Source organism: Talpa occidentalis, unplaced genomic scaffold (assembly GCF_014898055.3).
Source record: "Talpa occidentalis isolate TD23 unplaced genomic scaffold, MPIMG_talOcc4v2.1 talOcc4.2, whole genome shotgun sequence".
Classification (NCBI taxonomy): Eukaryota; Metazoa; Chordata; class Mammalia; order Eulipotyphla; family Talpidae; genus Talpa; species Talpa occidentalis.
The window spans coordinates 104,379,343-104,404,772 of record NW_023602073.1 but is presented as its reverse complement, the minus strand read 5'-3'; the positions used below and the strand labels follow the sequence as shown (position 1 = coordinate 104,404,772).

Genomic DNA, 25,430 nt, shown 5'->3' with positions numbered 1-25,430 from the left:
ATGTCAAAAGATGAGAATGAAAGAGGCAAATAATATTTTAGTATTTTTGTGAAAATAATTTTGACCTTATGGACTTTTTGAAAGTATCTTGGAGAGTTCAGACCATATTTTAAGAACCACTGATTTAATGTATATACTACAGTTTGGTTAGGAGATTATAGTGATTTTTCATACCCAGAATAGAATATTTAAAATATTGTTGCATTGAATGATTAACATTAAGGCTTTGTGAAAAGGTTCTCCTCTTAGATGTTGTACATTTTTTTGGTAGTGTTAGTGTTGCTGAACAACAACACCAACATCAGCCAGGTTGGAATTAAAAAAGTGACCTTTCAGCTATGATGATCAAATACATGTTGCTCTTTCTATGGACTTCTACCAAATAATCAGAAACAGCCCTTTTCCTGCCTTCAAGTCTGAATAGAGTGCTGCCTTTGGTAAAATTAAACTTTATAACTTAGAGAATGTTTAGAATCATAGAATTTGCCCACCCTATGTATTTGTGTGTCTAACATTCTGTCCAAATAGTGATACCCATATAATGAGGTCCACTTAGTCTAATGGAGAATTCTTTTTTTCCAAAAGGCACCCTATTCTATTCTTGAGTTGCTTTCTTCTAACTTCTGTGGCTGATCTGATGATACTCATTTTGTCTTCCATTTAGTCCTGTTTACAAAGTCTTAGATATCTCATTTACATAGCTTTATTTTAGACTTGTGACTATATTTTCTCTTAATTTTTTTTAAAGATTTATTTATTCATGCATACAAGAACTGGGGTACAGGCCAGATGTGCGGGGGGGTGAGAGGATTTACCAGAGATAGAGCGAGGAGCAGAACAGGCAGATTGACCCAAATACACTGCTGAGGGGAGCAGCGGGCGGAGCAGCGGGCATGACAAGAGAGGTCTGCCATGCCATGTGGGAATCTCCCTGGCTGACCAGGATCGAACTGGTGCTGCAGAGGCTGTGGACAGCTTCACAGCATTGCACTCAACTGCCTGCGCCACCAGGGGAGGTCCATTTCTCATAATTTTTTTAAGTGCAAACTCTCCTCAGTTTTTCTGTCATTATTAGTCCATTATCAACACAATTTCAATACAGTTGTCCAGTGCCCCATAAAGCTAACATATAGAATGTACTGACATTTACAATACTCATCATCCTCTTATCTTCAACGATACCAAACTTTCAGATGCTTTGCCATCTAAGATAATCTCACAGGAATAGGAATTATGACAATTTTGTCATGATTTTTCTTGGGGAATTGTGGTCCTTTTCTGTTGCATTGCCATTTGTTAATATTAAGTTTATAGTTAAGTAGTTTCACAATCGAGCATTTTTAGTTCTTCTTTTTAATTAGGGAATTTTGCCTTCAGCTGGCACTTTGTTTTCTGTCATTATTTGTCATAGATTGTGGTTATTCTGAGATAAGTCTAAGTGAACTTTGGGATAGGATGCATCAGGGTCTGAATATCTAAATTTATTTGAAGAGACCAGGTCATTCCTTACTACTTTTTCCCTTACCATAGGTAACATTCAATACTTGTGGTTATTTATTCTGATCTTTCCTATTTTTAGCTAACATTCTCTGTAGGAGATTCAGGCAAAGTGAGAATGGATTGCTTTTCCTTTCTTCCCCAAGGGAAGAACATATCCTGGTTTTACATATCCTTGCTTCAGATATTGATAACAGGACTCTTTTTGGTATTTCTCCCATTTTTATATACATAGATATTTAGATATTTAACCTTACAGACACTGTTATTATTGGTTTTAAAAACATGTAGCAGTGCATTTATTTTTATTTTGTTTTTGCTTGCATATTTTCTCTCATGTCCCTCTTATTTTTTGTTTATGACAACAGTGTAACCATAGTATTTTATTAGAACCTCATTAACTTTTTCCCTTTTTTTCAGGATTGTGATGGAAATTTCAGTTTTTTATATCATTACAATTTTTTTTTTTTTTTTTTTTTTTTTTTTTTTTTTTTTTGGTGGGACCCTCGCCGGTGGCCAGTGATCGAACTGGTGCTGCAGAGGCTGCGGGCAGCCTCGCAACCCAGCGCTCAACCGCTGCGCCACCAGGGGAGGCCCCCATTACAATTTTTAATGCCACCCATTTTAATACATCTTTTATTTTTTCTAATTTTAAAAAATACATAAGTGTAGAATATTTAGACTACCTTTATACATTCAATATAGGAACTAAGTCATCTATAACCTCCTTACTATATAGCTGTAGTTATTATACATATTTTAATGCTTATATTTTTTAATATACCTTTAAAATAGGCAATTCAGTATATATATGTAATTTTGAACCTCCTCTTTTGTTAACATTTCTATGCTTATTTTCGTGATAGTATTCTATAACAATTTTAATGACTGCAGAGTATTGCATTTATCTTCTTAGTTTATTAGCTTGATGATACTATGAGAAAGGCAATTCCTGAGACATAATTGAACCTCCCATCTTTTTTTGGAAACTCTTATTTTTAGTCTCTCTGATTCTGGGTAGAATGTTATTTGGATTAGATGTATCTTTTCTTTTTGTTTAATTTGTGGGTATATATTGCATACTTTATTGCATACTTTAAAGGGGTTTAACCATTTTCTTCCAAGGTTCTTGTTACTTTCACATTGTCTACCCTTTAGGTAATTCATCCCATTTTTACTTTATAAGTGGTGAAATGAGTCTTTATGAGGAAGACTAAAGAATTGTTCGTTCTACTTCAGGCTGAATGTAACATTTATAAAGTGTTGAGATATTTGAAATACATCACCTGTTGTAACAGGACTCTTAAATTTTATAGTCTGTATTCAGAAACCACTAGCCATATCTTGTATTTATTCTTGTATGTTTCTTTTGTCATTGAGAAAGCACTGGCCATATTTTTTTATTTATTCTGGTCGTATGTTTCTTTTGTCATCATCTTTAACTCACACTGTTAGAATGACAGAATGATAATATAGATATATAGATATATAGAATGATAATATAGGTATAAGTTCACATACTTGTAACTAAAATACTGTTAATTCCAGATGGAAAGTTCTGATTTAATAGCAGTATTTGTAAAAAATAAATTCAATTTGCACCAACCATGGGAACTCCAAATTGAAATAGTTAAGAACATGGACTGTAAAGTTGGACACATGTATACATCCTAGCTCTATTGCTCATAAACTCTTTGACTTTTGCCAAATTAGCTCTCTGAGCAGCAGTTTTCTTGTTATGTGGAGAAAGTGATAGACTTAGCCTATCGTTTAGCTTTGAATATAAGTACCTTTTGAAGAACTTAGAATTATGCCCTAGTGGTGGGAAGTATTCCATATGTATTGGCCAGTGTAAATAGTTACATAGCTAGAAAGCAATGAAATTTTATCGTTAAAAAAGTACAGTGCTGTATACATGGATGATGATGATTCAGTTCATTTTGTGTTGTTCAGGCTGCTTGTGGCTGCCACATTTTAAAGGAGCTATTAATCCCTCAGAAGGTATATAGTGGGTGGTAATCAAGTCAGTGAAGGAGGTAGAATAATGCCTGATGATGAACGCTTAAAAAATTGTACTTGGTTATCTTTTTTAAAGAAAACATTGGTGGGATATAAGAATGAGAATAATATTTGAAGGACTGCATGTGTAAGACAGTTGGTCCAACAGTATAATTAGGACATAAGGGTAGAAGGTCATGATGACATAGCTCAGGCAAACTTTTTTAATTTTTGCATTCCTTTAAATATAATGAACTTTTTTGGCAAATAATGAGATCTTTTATTGAAGATGCAGACATATAAGCTGAATGACTGCTGGAATTTATAGTGTTGAATTTAGATGACTTGGGAGATATTTTTGTATCCCAATAGGTTTTAAGGTCATATATCATCTTTTTTATAGATATGGGAGGAAGATATTATTAATATATTAATTGAAATTCACAAGGAGGATGTAAAAATACTTGGCTATTTCCTATTTGTTGCAGTAATAGATTCCAAACTATTATCTTCTTCATTGGAATGGTTGCTCAAGGAGGGAAGACATTTTGCCAACTTTTATACTTTGTCTTATCCTCTTCTCTTTAACACTCTTCATTTAATTCTCTTCTGAATGTCAGATGTTCTTAGATTTGGTATACAAAAGGTGTGATTATTAGTATAGAAATTGCTATTAAGTATTCATTTAAATATTTGAAGTTTAATACATTAAATTTGTTCAGCTCTATATGCATGTGCACATATATACTATGATGACTGAACTTGTTTTCTGTAAGTCAATTAAAATCAGAACATTTTCTAAGAATCGAGGAAGATGTCTATTTGTTAAGTACCTGATAATGTAAACTTTTTTAATATACAGTGGTTCTTAGCTTTCACCTTACTACACATCTAATTAATTATATTATGTGGGGAATAAATAGTGTTCACATTCCAAGTAGTTTAATTAACTTGTAAGTCACCTTGGGTTTAGCTTTGTTAAATTGTTGTGTTAGATTAAGTGCCTGTAGATAATGAACATTAGTTATTCTAAAAGTATAATTTATCTAATTCTCTGAAATGCAACAATAATATGCATAGCACATTTTTCTTGAGAGAAAAATAAATGCTAAAAAAATTGTGTCCTAATTTTCAGTTATTTTCCTATGTTATTTAAGATTTTATTTTAGAACATATAGTTAATCATTTTTATGCTATAAACCAGGCTAAGAATAATTAATACATTATAAATAACATCTCTATTTTATGTGATTAATACTCAGTTCCATGTGGACTGTTCGAAACTATTTTTTCAGTTAGCTTTTAACATTTTCTTTTCTTATACTTTATTATTGTTAGTTTTCTGTATTTACATCTTTTTCATTTCACCTGAAAATCTAAAATTGCTTATTATCTGAAACATACAAATTCCCCAAGCTGAATGTAGTTTTTCTTTGCATAGTATGCTTACTATAGTGTATAATGTATGCCATTTGCTAAATATAGAAGTGTAGATATAACTCTTGATTTATAAAATGCAGTCTCAGTAATTAAATTAATTACATGTATTTTCTTCAGTTTAATTTATGCTATTTAGAATGCCTCCTCTTTTTCTTGAGGTTTTTTTTTGGATAGGCATTGATGCATTATGTCTTTGATCCTCCTACTATATTTAGAATCCCATTGTGAGTAGGGAATTTTAAATTAACCCATTTTAATACCTAAAGTTACTCTGTACCGTAGCTTCATGAAATAAATCTCTGAAACTTTTCCCCCTGTTTTCCAAGAAGTATATAAAAAAGAGGTTAGTTATCTCGTTGTGAAAGTTTGATACTAAACTGTGTGGCCTGGTATCTTTTTGGAGGGCAGATTTTAATTACTAGTACAAATTTTCATTCAGATTTTCTGTTTCTTCTTAAATCAGGTTTGACAATTATATTTTCCTGTGTAATTGGCTGCTTGATCTGAGTACTCAAACTTTTCACTATAAAGTTATTCATAATGCCCAATTATTAAAAAATTTATTTACACTAGCCTATAGTTATGTTGCCCCTTTCTTTCTCTGCCTTCTCCCCACCCTCATTTTTGTTAGAGGACTGTTCTTCCCCCACTTTGCCCCAGAGAACCAGATTTTGACTTTGTTGCTCTTTACTTTTTTCATGTTTTAGCTTTCATTCATATTGTATGTATTAGTTTTAATAAATAAGATACCAGTCAGTTTTCCAATATTTAGATATACAAGCACTTTGGACAAGCCTTCTAGTTATTTCCAGTTATGCTCATGTTGATTTGAGCTTCTCCCCTCTACGGTCTGCCTATCTTAGATTCCTGAAGTATCTCTAACCCCAAGTTTCATTTTAATAGTTCCTTTCAGCCCGTTTCTCACATCCTGCTTCAGCTGAGCCTGTTGTGAGTTCCCATATTGTATGGAATAGTTAGCATCTAGGTTATACCGTAGGATCCAAACTCCTGGCCTTACTGTCCAGAACTGGAGCCTACCTGTCACTTTAGTCCTCTGCAGTGCCTTGCTATTTTTTCGTTCACTTTTTTTCCTTTTTTTTTTTTTTTTGGCATGTTTTATTTATTTATTTGTTTGTTTGTTTGTTTTGTTTTGTTTTTTATATATGCACTGGGTACAGTCAGAAGCGCGGGAGGGTGAGAGAACCTACCAGAGCCAGAGCGGGGAGCAGAGCAGGCAGACTGACGAAGTACACTGCTGAGGGGAGCAGCAGGCTGCAGGAGAGGTCTGCGCGCCATGTGGGACCCTCCTCCGGTGGCCGGGGAGCAGCCGGGGATCGAACCGGCGCCGCAGAGGCTGCGGGCAGCTTCACAACCCAGCGCTCAACCGCTGCGCCACCGGGGAGGCCCTTTTTCGTTCACTTTCTGGTCCAGGGAGATATTTGTCTTGTTTTTAAATTTGAGGTGTCCTTTAAAGTTTTTTCTCTTTTTCTGTTTTACCAGAAGTGCATTCAAGTATTAATTTTTGCAATCTTTTTTTCCTGCATCTTAATTTCTTTTCTTTTTTTTTTAAGATTTATTTACTTATTTATACAAGCACTGGGTACAGTCAGAAGCATTGGGGGGGGGGTGAGAGAAATCACCAGAGCCAGAGCGGGGAGCAGAGCAGGCAGACTGACGAAGTACACTGCTGAGGGGAGCAGCAGGCAGCAGGAGAGGTCTGCGCGCCATGTGGGACCCTTGCCGGTGGCCGGGGATCGAACCAGCGCTGCAGAGGCTGTTGGCAGCTTCGCAGCCCAGCGCTCAACTGCTGCGCAACCGGGGAGGCCCTTCATCTTAATTTCTAATGCTTATTTTTTCAGACACATTCTTCCTTTTCCATTTAAAGCTTGAAAGGCAAAGCTTTATTTTTTTCTAAGAAATTTGAAAGTAAAATATATTTTAGTGGTTTTTTTAAGAAAAGTTACTATTTTTATAGAATCATATCTTTTATTGTGACAAACTGTTATTCTTTAAAAACATTCTAAAACTTATAAATAGTAGAATAACTAAATTCAGTACAATGTATGTGCCAGTAATACTCTTAACAATCAGTGACCAGTGAGCACTTACGTATTCTTTTTACTTAGGAAATTACTGTTGAAATCTTAAGTATGTTTAAGGTAATGAGAAATGTTGTTGTTTTAATAATAACTCAACTATAGCTTTTACAATTATTTTGATGATCCTGAAAAAAAGAACCTAAACCAGAGACTTATTTTTATTCATATTGTTTTTAAGCCATATTTATATTTTGTTTTATTTTTCTACTTTCATCCCTTTCTCTACTTCTGTGTGAATACTAGATCTCCTAGTTTAGTTGCTTGTGCTTTTTATATATTAACTAATACCTCGAAAAAGTGATGTGTGATAATATTCTTGGGGATTGAATTTCTGTGTAGAAGTTTAGTAACTTTCAAATTCCCCAAATAGAAAGATTCCCTGATAAATACTATTATTTTTATTGTCTGTGCCAGTAAGGAAGGAAGCTAAACATTACTGCTTATGCTCTACCATGAATATAGTAAATAATGTTAAATACAAATATTATTTAATACAAATATTAAAATGTATATGAGGAGGTACAAGTATTGCTTTCTATAGAAAATGTTCATTTTCTTTTAATATATAAAGAAATAGACTTACTTGAAAAATAATTCCTCATCCACTTATTCTAATTTTTAAAATCTGGGCTTTTAATTTCTATGTGTGATCTGCTCTTTCTTTCCTGACTAGTTTAGTTCAAAATGTCATGTTTCTTTTACTTGGAAAGAATATAATGGATACCCTTTATTTATTGCCTCTTCATCCCTCGTAACTATTTACAGTTAAATTATAGGCTGAAGAATTTTCTTACCCCAAATGATTAAATTGTGAAAACATTTTATTGCTGTTATAGAATATTATTAAAATTGCTAAAATAATTTATTCAATGATAAATTTTTTACAAAATGGTGTATGTCAGCATGAGTTCCATGTGGTTAAATTGTGTTTGACTGAAAAAATGAATTTTTATTTCAAAATAAGATTCACTAGAGGAAATAAAATTTAAATTGTTTAATCAGTGATTCTGTATTATTAGTTATCAGCTAATTTTTCTACATGATAGGGGATTCTTTTGTTGTTGTTGTTCCTGGTGTTCATCCCAAATGTGGTGATGTGTAAAAGTCCTTTTTACTTAAGTAAATGATGATTTGTGTACTTAGAAAAAAAGTAAAAAAAAAAGGTCATCAGAATCTGGTTTGTGTTATTTAAAAATAAAACCTTTTCTGATTAAGTAATGTATGTTTGTTATTACATAAAGTTGGAAAAGACAAAAAAACAAGGAAATGAAAGTGGTACTCCTTCAGCATTTTTCTGTATAGGACTTGTTTGTGTATTTTACGAATGTGATAATACATGTAAAGAGCATAATTTAATTAAATAGAGATCAGAAATAATTTTGAAAATTTGGAAACAAACAAGATATTCTTCACTAGGGGACTGGATAAACAAACTGGTATATCTATGTAATGGACTCTTATACTATGATAAAAGTATGTGAACCATCTCAAGCCACAGAAAAACTTGGAAGAAACCTTAAATAAATGCTGAGTGAAAGGATCCAGTCTAAAAGGACTATGCTATATGATTCCAAATATATGACATTCTAAAAAAGGTGAAAAACTCTGGAAATAGTCAACAAAGATCAATGGTTGCCATGGTTTTGGATGGAAAGAGAAACAAGGATGTATTGTTGGAACACAGCATTTTTAGGGCAGTGAATCTATTCTATATGATAGTGTAATAGTGGTTATGTGTCATTAAAATCATTATTCATTTCCCAAACCCAGTAGAAATTATAACATAGAAAATGAATTCCAATATAAAATTGTGAGCTTTAAAAAAATCTAGTGTGGTAGTCAATGATACAACTAGACATAAATTATCTGTGTAAACATTCTAGATCTCAGGAAAAAATTTTGTAGTAGAATTAAAATACCTTATAGACCATGCTGTCTTTTTTGTGATGACTGAAATATTTTCATTGTTCTCCAACACAGTAGCTACTAGCCACATGTGACTGTTAATGCTTGAAGTGTGACTAATGTGTGTGAGAAATTGTATCTTGAATTTTGTTTCATTGTATTTACTTATACTATTAATAGCCTTGTGTGGCTAGTGATTAAAATTTGAAGACAAACAAGATAGAGAAATGTCAGCTGCTGATTAATACAGAGATTGAGTTAATATTTGATTGATGGGGGTTTGATTGGTCTCTCTTGAAAGAGGTTTTTTTGGAACTCTGGGTAGGTTTATATTTTACTTTAATGAGTTCTTTAATATTGAATAGATTGAAATAGAATGAAACTGATGAATCTTTCATAAATATTGAAATTTTATTTTTTAAAGTCTATTTTAGTGATTTAACATTTTATTTGTTCAACATTTTTTTTACTAACCTGTTAAACTGACCATAATTGTGTTTTATTTGGAAATAATGTTTTTTTTCTTTAAATCTTTGAATTAACCCATAATCCAAGCATGATTGTGATATTTATTCTGTGGTTTCACAAACCCCCAGCATATCTCTACATACCTCAATTTGAGAACAAATTTACAGTTCGTATAGAGGCCCATGGAATCTCTTGCTTTCAACCAGCTTTCATTATGTTTGTAGTATGGTTCTCCATGTCAGATTATTTACAAGCTTCTGTTACTTTATCTACTAAGGAATACTTTAATAGGTCATAGTGGCTATAACAACATCTACCAGGTAAAGGATGCTACCTCTCTACCCATCATGTCTTTAAATATCATATCCTTAAATTACAGTTGAGATCGTGAAACCTGTCTTTTCATTGCCTGAGAACTGCATTCTTTTTTAAACTCTGTAATTGATGTCTACTTCTGTACCAGAGCTAACTTTTCCTCTCTCTGTTTTCAGCTTGATAGCTTCTGGAAGTTGTGTAAGTGCATAGAACAGTGATCCAGACAGCTGTACTTCTACAAACAATCACTGTCAGTGCCAAATTAGTTTGTAGTGCAAATCTTGAATGAGAACTGCACCTGCTCTCAGTGTAGATGAAAATGGCAAATGTTGGGGAAAGCATAATTTTGGGATTATTTTAAATCTGATGGCAGCTGATCTCAGAATTCTTCTGGGGATTTTTTTTATCTTGGAGTAATGGAAGCCCTTCTATTCAGAGCCAAACAGCCCACTTACCTCTTTTGCTAGATCTTAGGTGTAGTATTCTTAAGAAATAATTTTTATATTGTGATTGCTGTCTAAGATGTTACATTAAAACTTATCTCCCAAATATACTGATGGTATCCTAAAATTATGTTTTGAACTAAAAAGTTCTGATCAGAATATCTGACTTATGTACAAACATTTTAGATTAAGTAACCTGGAGTAGCTAAAGTTAACTTGTGTTACAGTTAGATCTGCTAGATAAATTTTCTTATCCAAGGAATGGCTTTAAGAATTTGAGTTAATTTAAGAATTAATACATTCTTTGAGAATTCATAGGATACAAAGGACACTTCTTGTTGTATGCAGAAAACATTCCTATTACAGTTTGTTTGGAGTGTGGATTTTTGCATTTTCTGATTTTTTTTTTAGATATTTTTAATTTTTTAATTTTTTTTTACATCATTGTTCATTTTTAAACAATATTTACTTCCCCCCACCCCCTCAGGTGTAGTCCCAATAGAGTTTCCTTCACCAGTGCACCCGTGCTGCACCATCACCTCAGTCCCCTGTGCTCCTCCCTCCTTCCCTCTGATCCCTCTCCCTCCTCCTCCCCTGCAGGATGTCTCTGATTTATAATTGTCTGTTTTTGCTTTGTTGTGTTTTATACTGTTATTATTTTTTTACACTGATATATTATTTGTTTCTACTATATTCCTGCTATCAGTGAAACCATCCAATATTTTTCCTTTTCCTTTTGGCTTATTTCACTACATAGTTCACCCATTTAAAATGTATAAATCAGTGATTTTTTTAGCATGCAAATATGTGCAACCATTACTACAGTCAATTTTGGAGCATATTCTTCACTTTTCTTAAAAGAAATCCTAAACCCTTAGCTATCATACTCCTTTCCCCCTGCAGCTGGTATGGTTTATATTACCAAATTTAGTATCTCTTAAGTGAAATTACATGTCAGTTTCAGTATCAAAAAAATAATTTTCTGGAAAATATCAAAGAGACTAGCACAGTATAATGAAAAATGCTTTAGGTTTGAATTCAGATATAGGCCAGTCAAATCTCAACTCTACTACTGGTTGTGTACCGTTGGGCAATTTATTTAAATTTTGTAATGTTTAATTTTCTCGTAAGTCCAGAAAAAAATGATGATACAGTACTTCATTTTGAAAATATTGTTTGGCGAATTTGATTAGGTTGAATCAGTAAAGTGCTTATCATAGTACCTGGTGTACTATAAGTGTTCAGAAAATAATGACTGGTATATTTACAATTGAAAGGAAGGAATCATTAACAATTTACTTTGTTTCTCTCATTGGTGTTATATGTGGATAATGTTATCAAAATAATCAGCAAAAAAGAAAATATTTAATGTCTCATGTACTTTACATAAATTCCCACTTTTAATACTAGTTTTATTGATATGGATTCTCTGAGAACAGTTAGAATTTTGTTAATTAAATTCTTTACATACAAAAAGCAGTACATTTCTCAACAGGAAAATATATATATATCCTTGAACCATATTTGAGCAAATCTAAAAGCTTTTTGTATCAATTATTTTGTACAGTTTTGTAATTGAAAATCTCTGAATCCTTAGCTGGTTCTCAGACTATGAAATCAACTTAATCCTTGGCAGCTACTCTGCAGAGGAGAGTGGGATGTGCAATGGGAACTTTCTATAAAGTTGCATAAAGCTGTTACAGTACCATGTTTTAAATTTCAGATTTATTACACATTTAAAACATAGTGTTTTTTTAAATTCTAAAATGATAGCCCTTATGCAGTAAGTCGTAAAAAACCAAACCAACCTCCGGACTTGATTTTGATAAAAGGAAAATTAATTTTAGAATTTCATTTGGTTATACCATGAAAAACCAAGTGTAAGAATTTGTTATTCTGTTATTTAGACTATTATATAATATAAAATGAAAATTATTTTAAAAGATTGAATCTTGCGGACCTCCCCTGGTGGCGCAGCAGTTGAGCGCTCGGCCGCCGGGGAGGGTCCCACACAAAAAAAAAAAAAGAAAAAGAAAAAAAGATTAAATCTAGCACTTTGAATTATATAATTGTAGTTAGCCTTTATAAAGCTGAAAATTTCTTAGCAATATAAAGTTCTGTTTCTAATGTTACTATGTTTTAATTTTTTTCTAAGTACTTTTCAGGTACTTAGTTTGGGTAGTATTTTGACCTCACATTTCTGTTAAATAGTGTTAATAATTTGAAAATAATGAACTTTGAGGTAACAAGCTGTTTTTATTTTTCTCCACCTATAAGCTGTTTGAACTGCTAGGACCTGATGGATTTGAACTTATTGAGAAGCTCCTCCAGAACAGAATTACAATTGTGGATAAATTTCTTAATTCTTCAAATGATCATAAGTTCCAGGCTCTTCATGGTAAGAAAGTATTCAGTGGTAATTCTAATATTATGGAGAGATTCATTGGTTAGTGAATATTTTTTTTAATATACTATTGATATATTAAAGATTAAGACCTTTGGTCTTATCACATAGTTTACTGATACCATTCTTTTAAGTGAATTCTAAATATGGCAGATTATGAAGTAAATATAAAGGAGCTAAAATAAGATGTGGCAGAGATTCTATTTATGTTTGGGTATTGCATTTTATTTTATTGTAGATTTGAATAGGAAAATTCTTTTTAAAACAATACCTATAGTACTTGTTTTTTTCATATTTTGTTTGCTTCGCTTCTTTATATTCCCCACATGATGAAATCATACGGTATTTTTCTCCTCACTTACTTCTCTTAGCATAATTGCCTCAAGTTTCATCCATTTTATCACAAACGGCAAGACTGCATTGCTTTTATAGCTGACTAGTGTTCGTGTGTGTATATTTATTCATATTCGTGTGTGTGTATGTGTATGTGTGTGTGTGTGTGTGTATATACCACATTTTCTTCATCTGTTCATTCAGCCATAGACATTTAGGTTGTTTGTGTATCTTGGCTATTGTGAATAGGCCTACAATGAACAAATTGGTGTATATATATCTTATCAAATATGTTTTCATATTTTTTCGATAAATACCCAGGAGTGTAATTACTGAATTATGTAGTAGGTATATTTTTAATTTTTTTTTTTTTAGGAACCTCCATACTGTTTTCCCACTAACAGTATACAAGAGTTCTCTTCTTCACATCCTCTCCAGCATTTCTTTTTCTACTCTTTTCATAATTGCCATTTTATCAGATGTGAGACAGTATCTCATTGTGGTTTTATTTGAATTTCCATAATGATAAATGCTGATAAACATCTTTTCATATTTCTGTTAGCTATTTGTATTTCTTCTTTGGTGAAATTCCTCTTTAGAGCCTTTGTCCATTTTTTAATAAGGTTATTTGTTTTTTGTTGCTGAGTTGTATATGTTGTTTTTATATATTAGACATTAACCTAAAGATTTGGTTTGTATTCTCTCCCACACAGTAGGCTTGTTTTTCATTTTAATGATGCTTTCTTTTACTTGTGCAGAAGCTTTTTAGTTTGATGCAATCCCATTGGTTTATTTTTGCTTATGTTTCCCTTGTCACTGGAGTAGAATCCGTAAAGTGATCATTATGATCAATGTTAAGAAACTTATCTATGTTTTCTTTTACGTATTTTATAGTTTCATATCTTATATTCAAGTCTTTAATACATTTTTCTTTCTTTTGTATATGGTATTGAATATGCCCTTTTTAAAAAAAGATATGAGAGCATTTTACTATGTTAACTTTTGGTGAGAAGAAAAATGATTTTAGTGAAGATTAAGTCACATCTGAAATTTATAAAATAATGTTTCTTATATTTGTTTTATAGACAATTGCAAAAAAATTTTAGGAGAAAATGCTAAGCCTAATTATGGTTGTCAAGTCACTATTCAGTCTGAACAAGAAAAACAGTTAATGAAACAATATCGCCGTGAAGAAAAAAGAATTGCCAGACGAGAAAAAAAGATTGGAGAAGATGGAGAAGTTTCTGAAGGACTGACTTGCTTTGACCCAAAGGAACTGCGGATACAAAGGTAGTAAAAATCAGAAGCTGAATAATGCATGTGTTTTTGTTTGTATCATTATTTTTTACTTTAGTTTTAGCAACTTAGATGAATTTTACTTACAGTTATTTTCTTACAAGAATAGAATTTTGTTGTATGAAACTAATTTTCTGGGATAAGGAAGCAGTGATCTGCTTAATTGGAATATTCTTGGTTGCATTCATGTATGTAAAAGATGTGCATTATAAAGGTAAACTATTTTTAGGTGCTGTACACACACCACTAAGTTAAGATTTATGAAGGTTATACAAATTTATTTTGAGATTCATTTTCTTGCTTAATGAATACTTTCCTCCATGTTGTTATTTAGAATTAGAAAGGAGAGAAATTAAACAAAGGCATTATTGCACTTGGTTTGTAAACATTAAAATCCATTGTATAAAAGGAATTTATATCTTGTTTAACATCTTTGATTGTGACAAACAATTGGTTGTGACAAAAATTATAAGCAGAGAATAGTAAGTCAAACCTATCAGATAGTGCTGTCTAAAAATGTATTGAAGTCTATCTGGTTAACGAAAAAAACTTGAAGATTGCTAATATCTTCCCTTTCATAGTTTGTAATTTCTTTTTTATACTGAAAGACTAGCTTAAATGGTAATAGGGACTTTGTTTTAGTATATGCTTTGTTTTACAAGATAAAGGTTTTGTATTTAGCCTATGATTTTTGTATTTACAGAGAGCAGGCACTTCTGAATGCTAGAAATGTTCCAATTCTGAGCAGGCATAGAGACATGGATTCTGAAAAAATACGTTATCCTCATGTTTATGACTCCCAGGCTGAAGCCATGAAAACATCGGCATTCATTGCTGGTGCAAAGGTATTTCATTTGTTGCATGTGTCTCTTTTGAAGAAATGATACATAAGTTTTCCTCACATAGAACAATTGTTTTATTTTTTAATTGTTCTTGGATTTTAATTTTTGATGTTTATAGATGATTTTACCAGAAGGAATACAAAGAGACAATAACAAGATATATGAGGAAATAAAGATTCCCCACAGTGAACCAATGCCACTTGGCTTTGAAGAAAAACCAGTGTACATCCAAGATTTAGATGAGGTAAGATGATTATGGAGTTGATATATTTGAGGCTTATATGTTTTATGAATAAATTTGTATTAAAAAATTATTTTTAACAGTATACTAATATAGTAAAAAGACATGTAGTTCATTATTAAAGAGCTAGAGAGGGGAGTTTAAATTTTGAAAATATATATATATATAGGTTATTTTAGCTAATACTTGGTTTAAACTGTAAATTGACTTAAGTAAATGTTTTAAGAAATTGATGTGTTGATATAGCAAATGGTCAACTTATAATAAAATAAAATTTTATTTGGGGAGGGGATCAAATTCTAAACTATTTTCTCTCAACTTTTAAACTTTGAATGTCTTTCAAAGCTATAGAAAAATTGCATGGGTAATAGTATCTATACACACTTTGTCTCCACTCACTATTTGATAAAATTTTCTTTATCTCAAAATACTTCTTAATTAAAGTCAATTACTTCATTACCAAAAGAAGTTGCTTTATTTATATGTATTTGAGTCATACTTAGTCATTCAGAAATAGCAAATAAAGCAGGCTAACAAAAAGAACATCATAAGGAAAACTATAGCCAATCAAAATTAATTCCATTTCTATACATATATGTATTTAGTTTTATCAAAAATGGAATTATACCATCAGTATTTGTGGGTGTGTGTGCATGTACTTTCATACTTATTTGTTAAGAGAGATTTTTTTGTAGCATAATTTTTAATCACCAGAGGATATTGCATTTTATGCCTTTATTACTTTGAAAGCCATTTCTTATTGTTGAAAGTTAGACTAAAAGTCCTAAATTAAGGTGCTAGCAGATTTCCTCCCTTCCTACCTGGCAGACAACCACTTTCTCACTGTGTCCCCATGACCTCACCTGTGTTTTTCAGAGAGATCTCTGTATCTCTTCCTCTTCTTTTTAGGAAACCAGGCTCATTGTATAGGGCTTCACCAAGATGATCTCACTTAGTCTTAAATAATTCCCCAAAGGTCCTGTCTCCTAATACAGTAATTTGGGGTTCAGACTTTTAATTTGTGAATTTGGAGGATGGGAGTTTTCGTTTTTCTCAAATAAATGCCCAGGATTGCAGTTTTGGGGTCATATTGTAGTTGCATGTTTACTTTTCTAAGAAACTACCAAATTTTTTCCTAAAGTACCTTTTTATATTCCCACTACCAGTTCAGTGTGATCAGTTTTTCCATATACACACCAAATGTTGTCACTATTTTTCATGTTTATCTTAGCCATTTTAATCTTTAATTTTACATATTATATACTATTATTAAACCAGTTTGATAATATATAGAGATTTCTCTTCATGGTTTTAATTTTCACTGCAATAAATAGCAATAATTGGGGAATAATACTATCAAATGCAATGTGTTAGTGTAAATTAATGATTTTATATCATTGCTTTGCATAATGAATAAGCATAAGTAGTAATACAGACCTCAAGAGAAAATATAGGTCTTAACATAATGTTAGTTTAGTAGTTGCTTCTATTAACTTGCATTTTCTTTATACTTGTTAAAGTCTATGTCTATCAGGGAAAATACAATTGAAGATAATTGTATCTTTCTCTTTTCACTGAAATCATAATTGCATGCCATTCCTAACAGTCCTATAGAACTCTCCATAAAATAGTTTTATGCCCTCTTCATCATTTAAATTTTCAGATTCATTTTCTTGTCTTAAAGCACTTCTGTAATTTGATTACAAAGAGAAGCAGAATCTAAAAAAAAATTAAATGGCCAAAATGCTGTTAAAGCTACTGAATGGGTTTTATACTTTTTCTTAGAAAGACAATAATCTAAAAAATTTAGAAAGTTTTCAGTATAGTCAGGTAATATTGGTTATTCCTATCATGTTTCTGAATAAATCTTTTCATTTTACTTTCTTGGGGAAACACAAATTGTAAATTTAAATTTAAGGAAATAATTTATAAATCCAGTTTAATGCTTGTTTCCCCCATAAATATACGATTCTTACATCATCTATTTAATGGAAATGATATCTATATTTTGGTATTTTCTGAGGATATTTCATTAAACATTTCAAATTTCCATTGTGATCATTCATTGAATGAATTTTGCTACCTTTTAAATTTGTTTATATTTATTTAATGACCCAGAATATTGTATATCTTAGTAAATGTTCCATAAGCAATTGAAGAAAATGTATATTCTTTTATTTTAAATAAAATATCAGTAAGATCACATGGGATGACAGTTCTGTTCAAGTCTGTTATAACCTTGCTGATTTTCATACTAACTAGTTCTAGCCAGTAGGAGAGGGATATTGAAATGTCTGAGTCTAGTTGTAGATTTGTCTCATTCCTTTTGTATGTCATCAATTTTTGATTAGTGTATTTTGAAGATTCATTATTAGGTATATAAACTTTTAGGACTGTTATGTCTTATTGACCAGTTGACTTCTTCGTCATTATGAAATGACTACCTTTATCCTAAGTAATATTCTTGGCTTAGAAATCTGTTTCTTTAGGATATTAATATCACCTTTGCAATTTCCTGCCCTTATACCTACCCAGTGTTTTATTTACTCTTAGACATTATAGTTTTAATTTCTAAAAAGTTTTTATATAGAAACAGTTTAGGAAAAATTATTTAACCATTCTGTCTTAATTTTCTTCTCTATTACAAGTCCATAACAATGGTACTGTACTATAAAATTGTTTTAAAGATGAAATAAGAAACTATTGATATATCAAAGTGCTTGCAATTGTGTATGTTGTAGTGTAAGAGTAAATAATGTAATCTGTAATTGTTGTTCCTGCTATATGGCTGCCTTTTCAAAAAAGTACGTTCTGAAAAATCCATAACATAATTGAAAACAGAGTATCTTACTGACTTATATACAAGGAAGTTTCTTGTTTGCACTTTAATTGGCTGTCTACAATCTGAATAAACTAGAACATCATCATATTTACTCAAAAGTTATCTCTTTTGGGCCTCCCCTGGTGACGCAGCGGTTGAGCGCTGGGCTGCCAAGCTGCCTGCAGCCTCTGCAGCGCCAGTTCGATCCCTGGCCACCAGCAAGGATCCCACATGGCGGGACAGACCTCTCCTGCTGCGCCCGCTGCTCCCATCAGCAGTGTGTTTCGTCAGTCTGCCTGTTCTATTCCCTGCTCTGGCTCTGGTGAATTCTCTCACCCTCCCACGCTTCTGACTGTACCCAGTGCTTGTATAAATAAATAAATAAATCTTTTTTAAAAAAGTTACCTGTTTTGTTTCTTACATTATTAATTTATTGTTTTGTAGGATTATGCACAAAAATACAAGTATAGTCTCATATTTTTCAGATTTAGTAAGCAATTCTAAAGTGATTTGTACAATAGCTCTGAGTTCTTAATTGCATGTACATCAGTTTAAAATTAGGGTACTTTGAGAATATAAACAAGTTTGTTTTTCTTTTAAATTAAGAAAAGTAAATATTTGCATTTAATGTTTTATATGGGTCTTTCAAATTATCGTCATTATAATGAGTCACATATCTTTTCAGGTTGGGCAGCTGGCTTTTAAAGGAATGAAGAGACTCAATAGAATTCAGTCAATTGTATTTGAAACTGCCTACAACACCAATGAGAACATGCTCATCTGTGCCCCTACTGGAGCTGGAAAGACCAATATTGCAATGCTTACAGTTTTGCATGAAATCCGCCAACATTTTCAACAAGGTGTTATCAAAAAGAATGAATTTAAGGTAGGAAATTAACAAAGCAGACAACAGCTTTTTAAATTGTACAACTAAAATTATTTTGCAGTTGTAAATGTTTATGAAATCTGAAAGTTTATAAAAAGACTGTACACTATGTCATGTAAGAAATGCTGCTTGATTTACTTCATTGCTAGTAAGAAAGCCCTGTTTGTGTTATGAAAACCCCATTGTTCCCGTAGAAAGCTATGAAAAGGCATTTAGCTTTGAAGCAGAACCAATTTTCAAAGTGATGGGGCTGTATAAACAAATTTCATTGTCCTTTAAACAGCTGTACACTTTTCCAATGAAGATAAGTACTTTTCATATATCACTATTAAGATTTTTCACATGAAGTGGCTGGAATCATATTTCACAATAAATTGCGACTTGTACTGTCTACTGTGGAACAAATGACATTGTAGTTTTTGCCATTTATCAAGCTACTGTTTCTTTGGTGCAGATTGTATATGTTGCTCCAATGAAAGCCTTGGCAGCTGAAATGACAAATTATTTCAGCAAACGTCTAGAACCACTGGGCATCATTGTGAAAGAACTGACTGGTGATATGCAATTGTCAAAAAGTGAAATTTTACGAACTCAGGTATGTTATATACTAAATTTTTTGTTTAATGCCATTTTTCTCAGGTAATTGTAAAACTTATTAAAAAATAACTATATCATAAGTAACTGTTAAACATAATACAAATGTAATGTAATGAACTTCTTTTACTTGTTAGCACAATCTACCCTACAAAAGATGTTTTGCTGATGCCTTATGTCATGGTGTCCCTTCTGACTGCTATGATTCTGACTGTATTCTGAGTATTGTTAGGTTTCTGGTATATATTTTAAGTCTATTCATAATAAGTATTTCTTGTGTAAAACAATAGGGAACAAGGATGTGGGTAAGACTAGACTTCACTTTTTTAATGGCAGGGAAATAAATGTTTCTAAATGATGCTGCTCATATTTTAAAATGGTTTAACATAATAAAAAGTTTTTAAATATTCCTATTTCATCAAATAAGTTATAAAATCATGCTTTGTGTAGAGCTTTATATTAGGTGAGAGGAATGACAACAAAGACACTTGAAATGTAGTTTCTGACTTCAGGGATCTTACAATATGATGGGATAAGCAAAATCCATGTTAAAACTACAGCTAGATTATTATTGAGGAATATAACATATAGTAAAATAATGTTAATAGTGCTTTTAAAAAATAAGGTAACTAATGACCAAATATTAATGGGACATTTCAGGGAAATTTGGTGGAAATAGATGAAATAGTGAAATATTAACTAATGAATGGACATTGATTTAAAATGTGATTGAGGTTTTATTAGTGTCCCAGGACTGCTATACCAAATTGCAACAAGCTTGACAACTTAATATAACAGTTCTGGAGGTCAGAAGTCCTGATTCAGTGTCAATAGGGTTAGTTTCTTCTGGATTCTCCAAAAGAGTACTTTTTTACATATCTGTCTCCTAGGTTCTCTTGGTTGATGCCAATCTTTGACATTACTTGACCCATAGACACTCCAATCTCTGCCTCTTGTACATTTGGATTTTTTCACATGTCCTTTACTCTTTTCTTCTATGAACACTGCTCTTGGATTTCAGACCCACTCTAATTCAAATAGTCTTATCTCAAGGTCTTTACCTTAATTATATGTGCAAAGGCCCTTTGTCAAATAAAGCAACATTTACATATTCTGGGTAAAAATGTCTTTTGGGGCACCAACATTGAACATAGTACAATGGGTATGCCAAGTACGTTGAACCACATAACAAAGATGGAAAATTGATTTACAATAGATAAGATATGGAAACAACACCAGTGCCCAAAATTAGATGACTGGATCAAGAAGATGTGCTATATGTACACGTTGGAATACTATTCAGCAATCAAAAAAAGATATACTCATGCCATTCACAGCAACTTGCATAGAGCTGGAAGGGATTATGCTCAGTGAAATAAGTCAAAAGGAAAATGAAAAATACCAGATGGTTTCACTTATAGGAGAAATACAGGGGAGCCAAATAAGGGATTAGGGAAAAAAATAATAAATAAAAAAAATAAAATTAACAGACAACTATAAATCAGAGACATTCTGCAGGAGAGGGGGGAGGAAGAGGGATCAAAGCGGGAGAGAAGAGCACAAGGGACTATGGCGATGGTGCACAGATAAATTGGTTGTGGGAATTTTACGAGGACTATACCTGAGAGGAAAAAACAAATATTGTACAAAAATGAACAATAATGTAAAATATATAAATAAATTAATGAAAATAATTAAATCTCCTCTACAACTTCTTTTAAAAAAGATGGAAAATCAGCTCACAATTACATTTGGGGGTTTATCTGGATGGATGCATTATAACCCACATTTTTGTCAATTTTATCGGCACCTGGCATAGTAGAAGGTCTCTAGGAATAGTTGAGTCCTCGTGCAACTATTTCTTAGTTAGTTTTCTTGTCAATAACACAGTTTTCCTTTCCTATACAAATTGACTTCTTAAGCCTGCATCCTGACTGTGGTTTGGGGGTAAAATGAAGAAATACCCGGGTCTATCAGTCTGGCATTCTTGCCAACCCCCTTTCCCTTGGATAATTTACTGTTCTTACTGCTCGTATTTTGATCATCGTACCTGATATGTATTTAATACTATTAGAGTTTAAAGATTTATTAGTGAAGACCAGATAACTATTTCAAAAGAAATTAGAAAAAAATCAATGATATCTTACAAAAGCAAAATGAAACCAGAGAGACTATCAAATTCAAAAGCTGTGTATAGCAATAGAAACTATTGTTAAAATAAAAGGTTATGTTCTGAATGATAGAAAATATGTGCATATCATGTACCTGTAAGGGTTTAATATCCAAGATCTCTAAAGAACTCATACAGTTCAACAAAAAGGGCAGAAGAACTAAATAGACACTTTTCCAACGAAGACGTATATAGATAACAGGCACATGAAAACATGCTCGTTATCACTCACCATCAGGGAAATGCAAATCAAAACCACAAGATTCCACTTCTTTCTTGTGAAAATGGTTAACATCAAAAAGATCAAAAAAGGGGCATCCCTGGTGGCGCATGGAGTTAAGTGTTAGCACTGTGAAGCAATACGCAGCTAAGGCAGCATGAGTTCGATCCCCGGCCAGGGAGGTGACCCACATGGCACAGCAGACCTCTCCTGCCTTACTCGCTGCTCCCCTTAGCAGTGTATTTTAGTTAATCTGCTTTTTCTGCTTCCCACTGAGCCTCTGGTGAATCCTCTCACCCTCCCTCCACTTCTGGCTTGCACCCCAGCTCTTGGATGCATAAATCTTTAAAAAAATTTTTTACAAATGTGTTAGCAAGAATGTAGAGAAAATGCAACTCTTGTACACTGTTGGTGGGAATGTAGGCTGGTCAAGACCCTGTGCAAAACAGTATTAAATATTAAACATTAAAAATAGACATACTGTATGATCCAACAATCCCACTCAGGTATCTACCCAAAGAATAGGAAAAAAAAAAACACTCATTTGAAGGGCTATGTGCTATCCTATGATCAATGTAGCACTATTTACAATAGCCAGGCTATAGTACTGGTACAACCTTACTGCTAAATGAAAGATGAGTGGATAAAGATGTGGGATATATACACTATTCAAGTATTAAAAAATGATACACTATTCAAGTATTAAAAAATGAAATAAAAAATGAAATAGCTGAAATCTTGCCATTTGCTTCGTGGATGAAACTGGAGAGGATTAAGCTATGTGAAATAAATCAGAAGGAGAAAGATCCTGGATATGTTCACCTATCTGTGTAATATAGAGAAACGAAACAATGAAACAGATATGACTGAAAAAAAAAACCAAACCCTAAAATGTGACTATAGAATTGACACTACTGGAGGGAGTGAAGGATGGAAAGGAAAGGGTGGGAGTAGACCCAGATAACTATAAAGAAGGAATATGGGTGCTTTGGTGGTGGGTGTGGTATGGTACTGTACATCTGAAGAGGTAGGGATCCTTATATCATACAGTGTTGTAATCCAGTGTTACTTGGTGAAAAATAGTACAATTTAAAAAACAGAATAAAGTTCTCTGTTAGTTTAGTGTTTAAAAGTTGATAATTTTCAGCTTGTTTGCTCCCTTATCCTGAAGGGATCTGATTGTTATTAGTGGAGAGTTCTTTTGGTAGTCATTTTCTACCAAAGGGACTTGTGGGATTCTTAGGAAGACATAAAGCTTAGGAAAGGAAAAGGGATATAGTGTTCTGTTGTTTAGAGAAAAAAAGCTGTCAGTGATTTTAATATACCTAATCCATCTCAGATTTAAGAGTCAGTACTCAGGGAGGTGTTAAATAGTGCTCTAACCATACCAATAGATTTTGAAATATATGAGCTCACTTGAAGGCAACGTAAAAGAGCTTTTTTTGCCTCTTCACTCTTCCTTTGTCTTAGTATAGGAATCCATGTTTCTTCACACTTTTATGTAGCTTCAAAAAGCTCTGCCTCCCACCTCCTTACAAGAGATCTGCCTTGTTCCTTATTTTAGACATTTGGAGGCAGCTATTATGCACTTTCCCTCAGGATTTTGGTTGAAATGATTGAAAAGATGAAATGTTTTTAGTAGCATTATGTCTGTTTGCTAATTTTGATATTATGGAAGAGAAAGTATTTTTAGTATTGTAAGAAAATACTACATCTAGCCTGTTCTGGTTTACTTTTTTGGGTCTCAATGGTAATTTCTTATTTTAATAAAATAATGACTTTTTTAATTCTAGAGAATTTTTGAACTGAGATATAATTTATATACAATAAATTCACAGATTTTAAGTAGAGTTAGATGAGTATTGACAGATGCATATATATCTTTGTAATTCCCAGAATTAAGAAATAAACTCTGTTACCTCAGAAGGTCCCTTCTCATCTTTTTTCTGTTCATATTCATTCCCTTGTTAATTCTGTAAACATGGGGCATGTGTTTGGCCTCAAATATAAATTTATAAATTGAACTTCCTCTTTTGATTTTACTTTGATTTTACTATTCTATTCCTATATAGCTTACTATCAGTGATACTAATTTTTGTAGACCTGAAAATAGTTACTAACCTCACTTTGTCCCATCTATCCTCACAGATAGGTTAATAGACTGCTCTGCTATCACTGACCTTTGACATAAGACTATAGAGAGAATAAAGCAATATTACAGAGCATATAGGAATACAAATGTAATCAATTTTTATATTTGGAGTTTTAATTTTCTGCTTTTCCTACTTTTTCTACTTTTGCAATTTTAATAGTTTTTTAATGATTCCCAATTGTATATATTTTTGGTAAATAATTTTCCTAATAATTACCACAATTAAATAAAATATAACCTTGATTTTTCCCTGTCATCCAAAAAATTTTTCAGTATTGGTGGTTTATGACTTTTTTGTAATAATATGGGAAGACAAATTAATCTTATTTGCAAATTTTCTGTCAAGGTGTTGTGATCGTATTATTCCCTTGCTCATAAACTTTCATTGTTCTTTATTGCTTATTGAATTAAATCCAACTACCTAGCTTGTTAAGAATCTTGTATAAATTAAGTATAATATGAGATGTTATCTGTTTTGTTGTTCACTAGGGACTGTCAGGTCTAGCAGCATTTATGATTTTATTGAGGTTTGAATGTAAATTTCATTTTCCAAGACAGAACTGTGTAATTCTAAGATTTATTGTCAGGAGAAATATCTGTTTGGTGTTCAGCTGAAAAGCAGTTTTGTGAGACTTTGAACAAATTCCGTAATATGTAATCAGTTGAAACATCAATCTATCTTTCTGATTTTATTTTCCATCTACCACTAATTTCAAACTTATCTCTCTAAATGTACCCTTTATGAAGAGATACTATTTTGTAATATACATTGTGCTTTTTATTGGTCTCATTGAGTGGTAGTACTTTTCATTCTACTTTTTTTTTTTCTCATCTCAGATTAGTCCTGCTTCATTCTTCATTCCTCCCTAATATCATAGATTCAGTGTTCCTTTGAACCTCAGTGAAAAACTGACCAGAAATTGGCATTAACTTGTGTCAAAGCAAAGCATTTGCTCTGAGTTCTGATTGTTCTCAACCTTTCTTTATATTTGTTTGTTCATTCTTATACTGGGTTGAGTTTATTTACACAGTTTGGGGAGTTTGTTTGTTTGTTTGTTTCTACTTTGACTGTGAATGGAGAGAAGTTCTGTTCAAATCTCTTACACTCAGGGAACCCTGAATTTCTTTTATGTGTTAAATCAGAGTTCTAGCAACATTTATTGGGATGGTATTTGTGGTGTGCTTATGAATGTTCTCATGTCACACTGAGTGCACATTGATCTACTCTCCTCTCAACAATATTTTCCTTATAGTGTACATTTTATTGAATATTTCACTGAAACTATTTATATGCTTAGGAATGGAG

General features: G+C 32.2%; 1 protein-coding gene across 2 annotated transcripts in view; it reads left to right on the top strand.

The window, feature by feature from the left end:
• The window catches only part of ASCC3 (activating signal cointegrator 1 complex subunit 3), a 257,561-nt gene that overhangs the window by 33,001 nt on the left and 199,130 nt on the right, over nucleotides 1–25,430 (top strand). For both annotated transcript variants that reach the window (XM_037520154.2, XM_054699051.1), the window contains exons 5-10: nucleotides 12,443–12,563; nucleotides 13,988–14,192; nucleotides 14,902–15,043; nucleotides 15,159–15,284; nucleotides 18,788–18,988; nucleotides 19,443–19,583. In XM_037520154.2, the coding sequence (XP_037376051.1) occupies nucleotides 12,443–12,563; nucleotides 13,988–14,192; nucleotides 14,902–15,043; nucleotides 15,159–15,284; nucleotides 18,788–18,988; nucleotides 19,443–19,583 (936 nt within the window). The remainder of the gene's footprint in view (nucleotides 1–12,442; nucleotides 12,564–13,987; nucleotides 14,193–14,901; nucleotides 15,044–15,158; nucleotides 15,285–18,787; nucleotides 18,989–19,442; nucleotides 19,584–25,430) is intronic.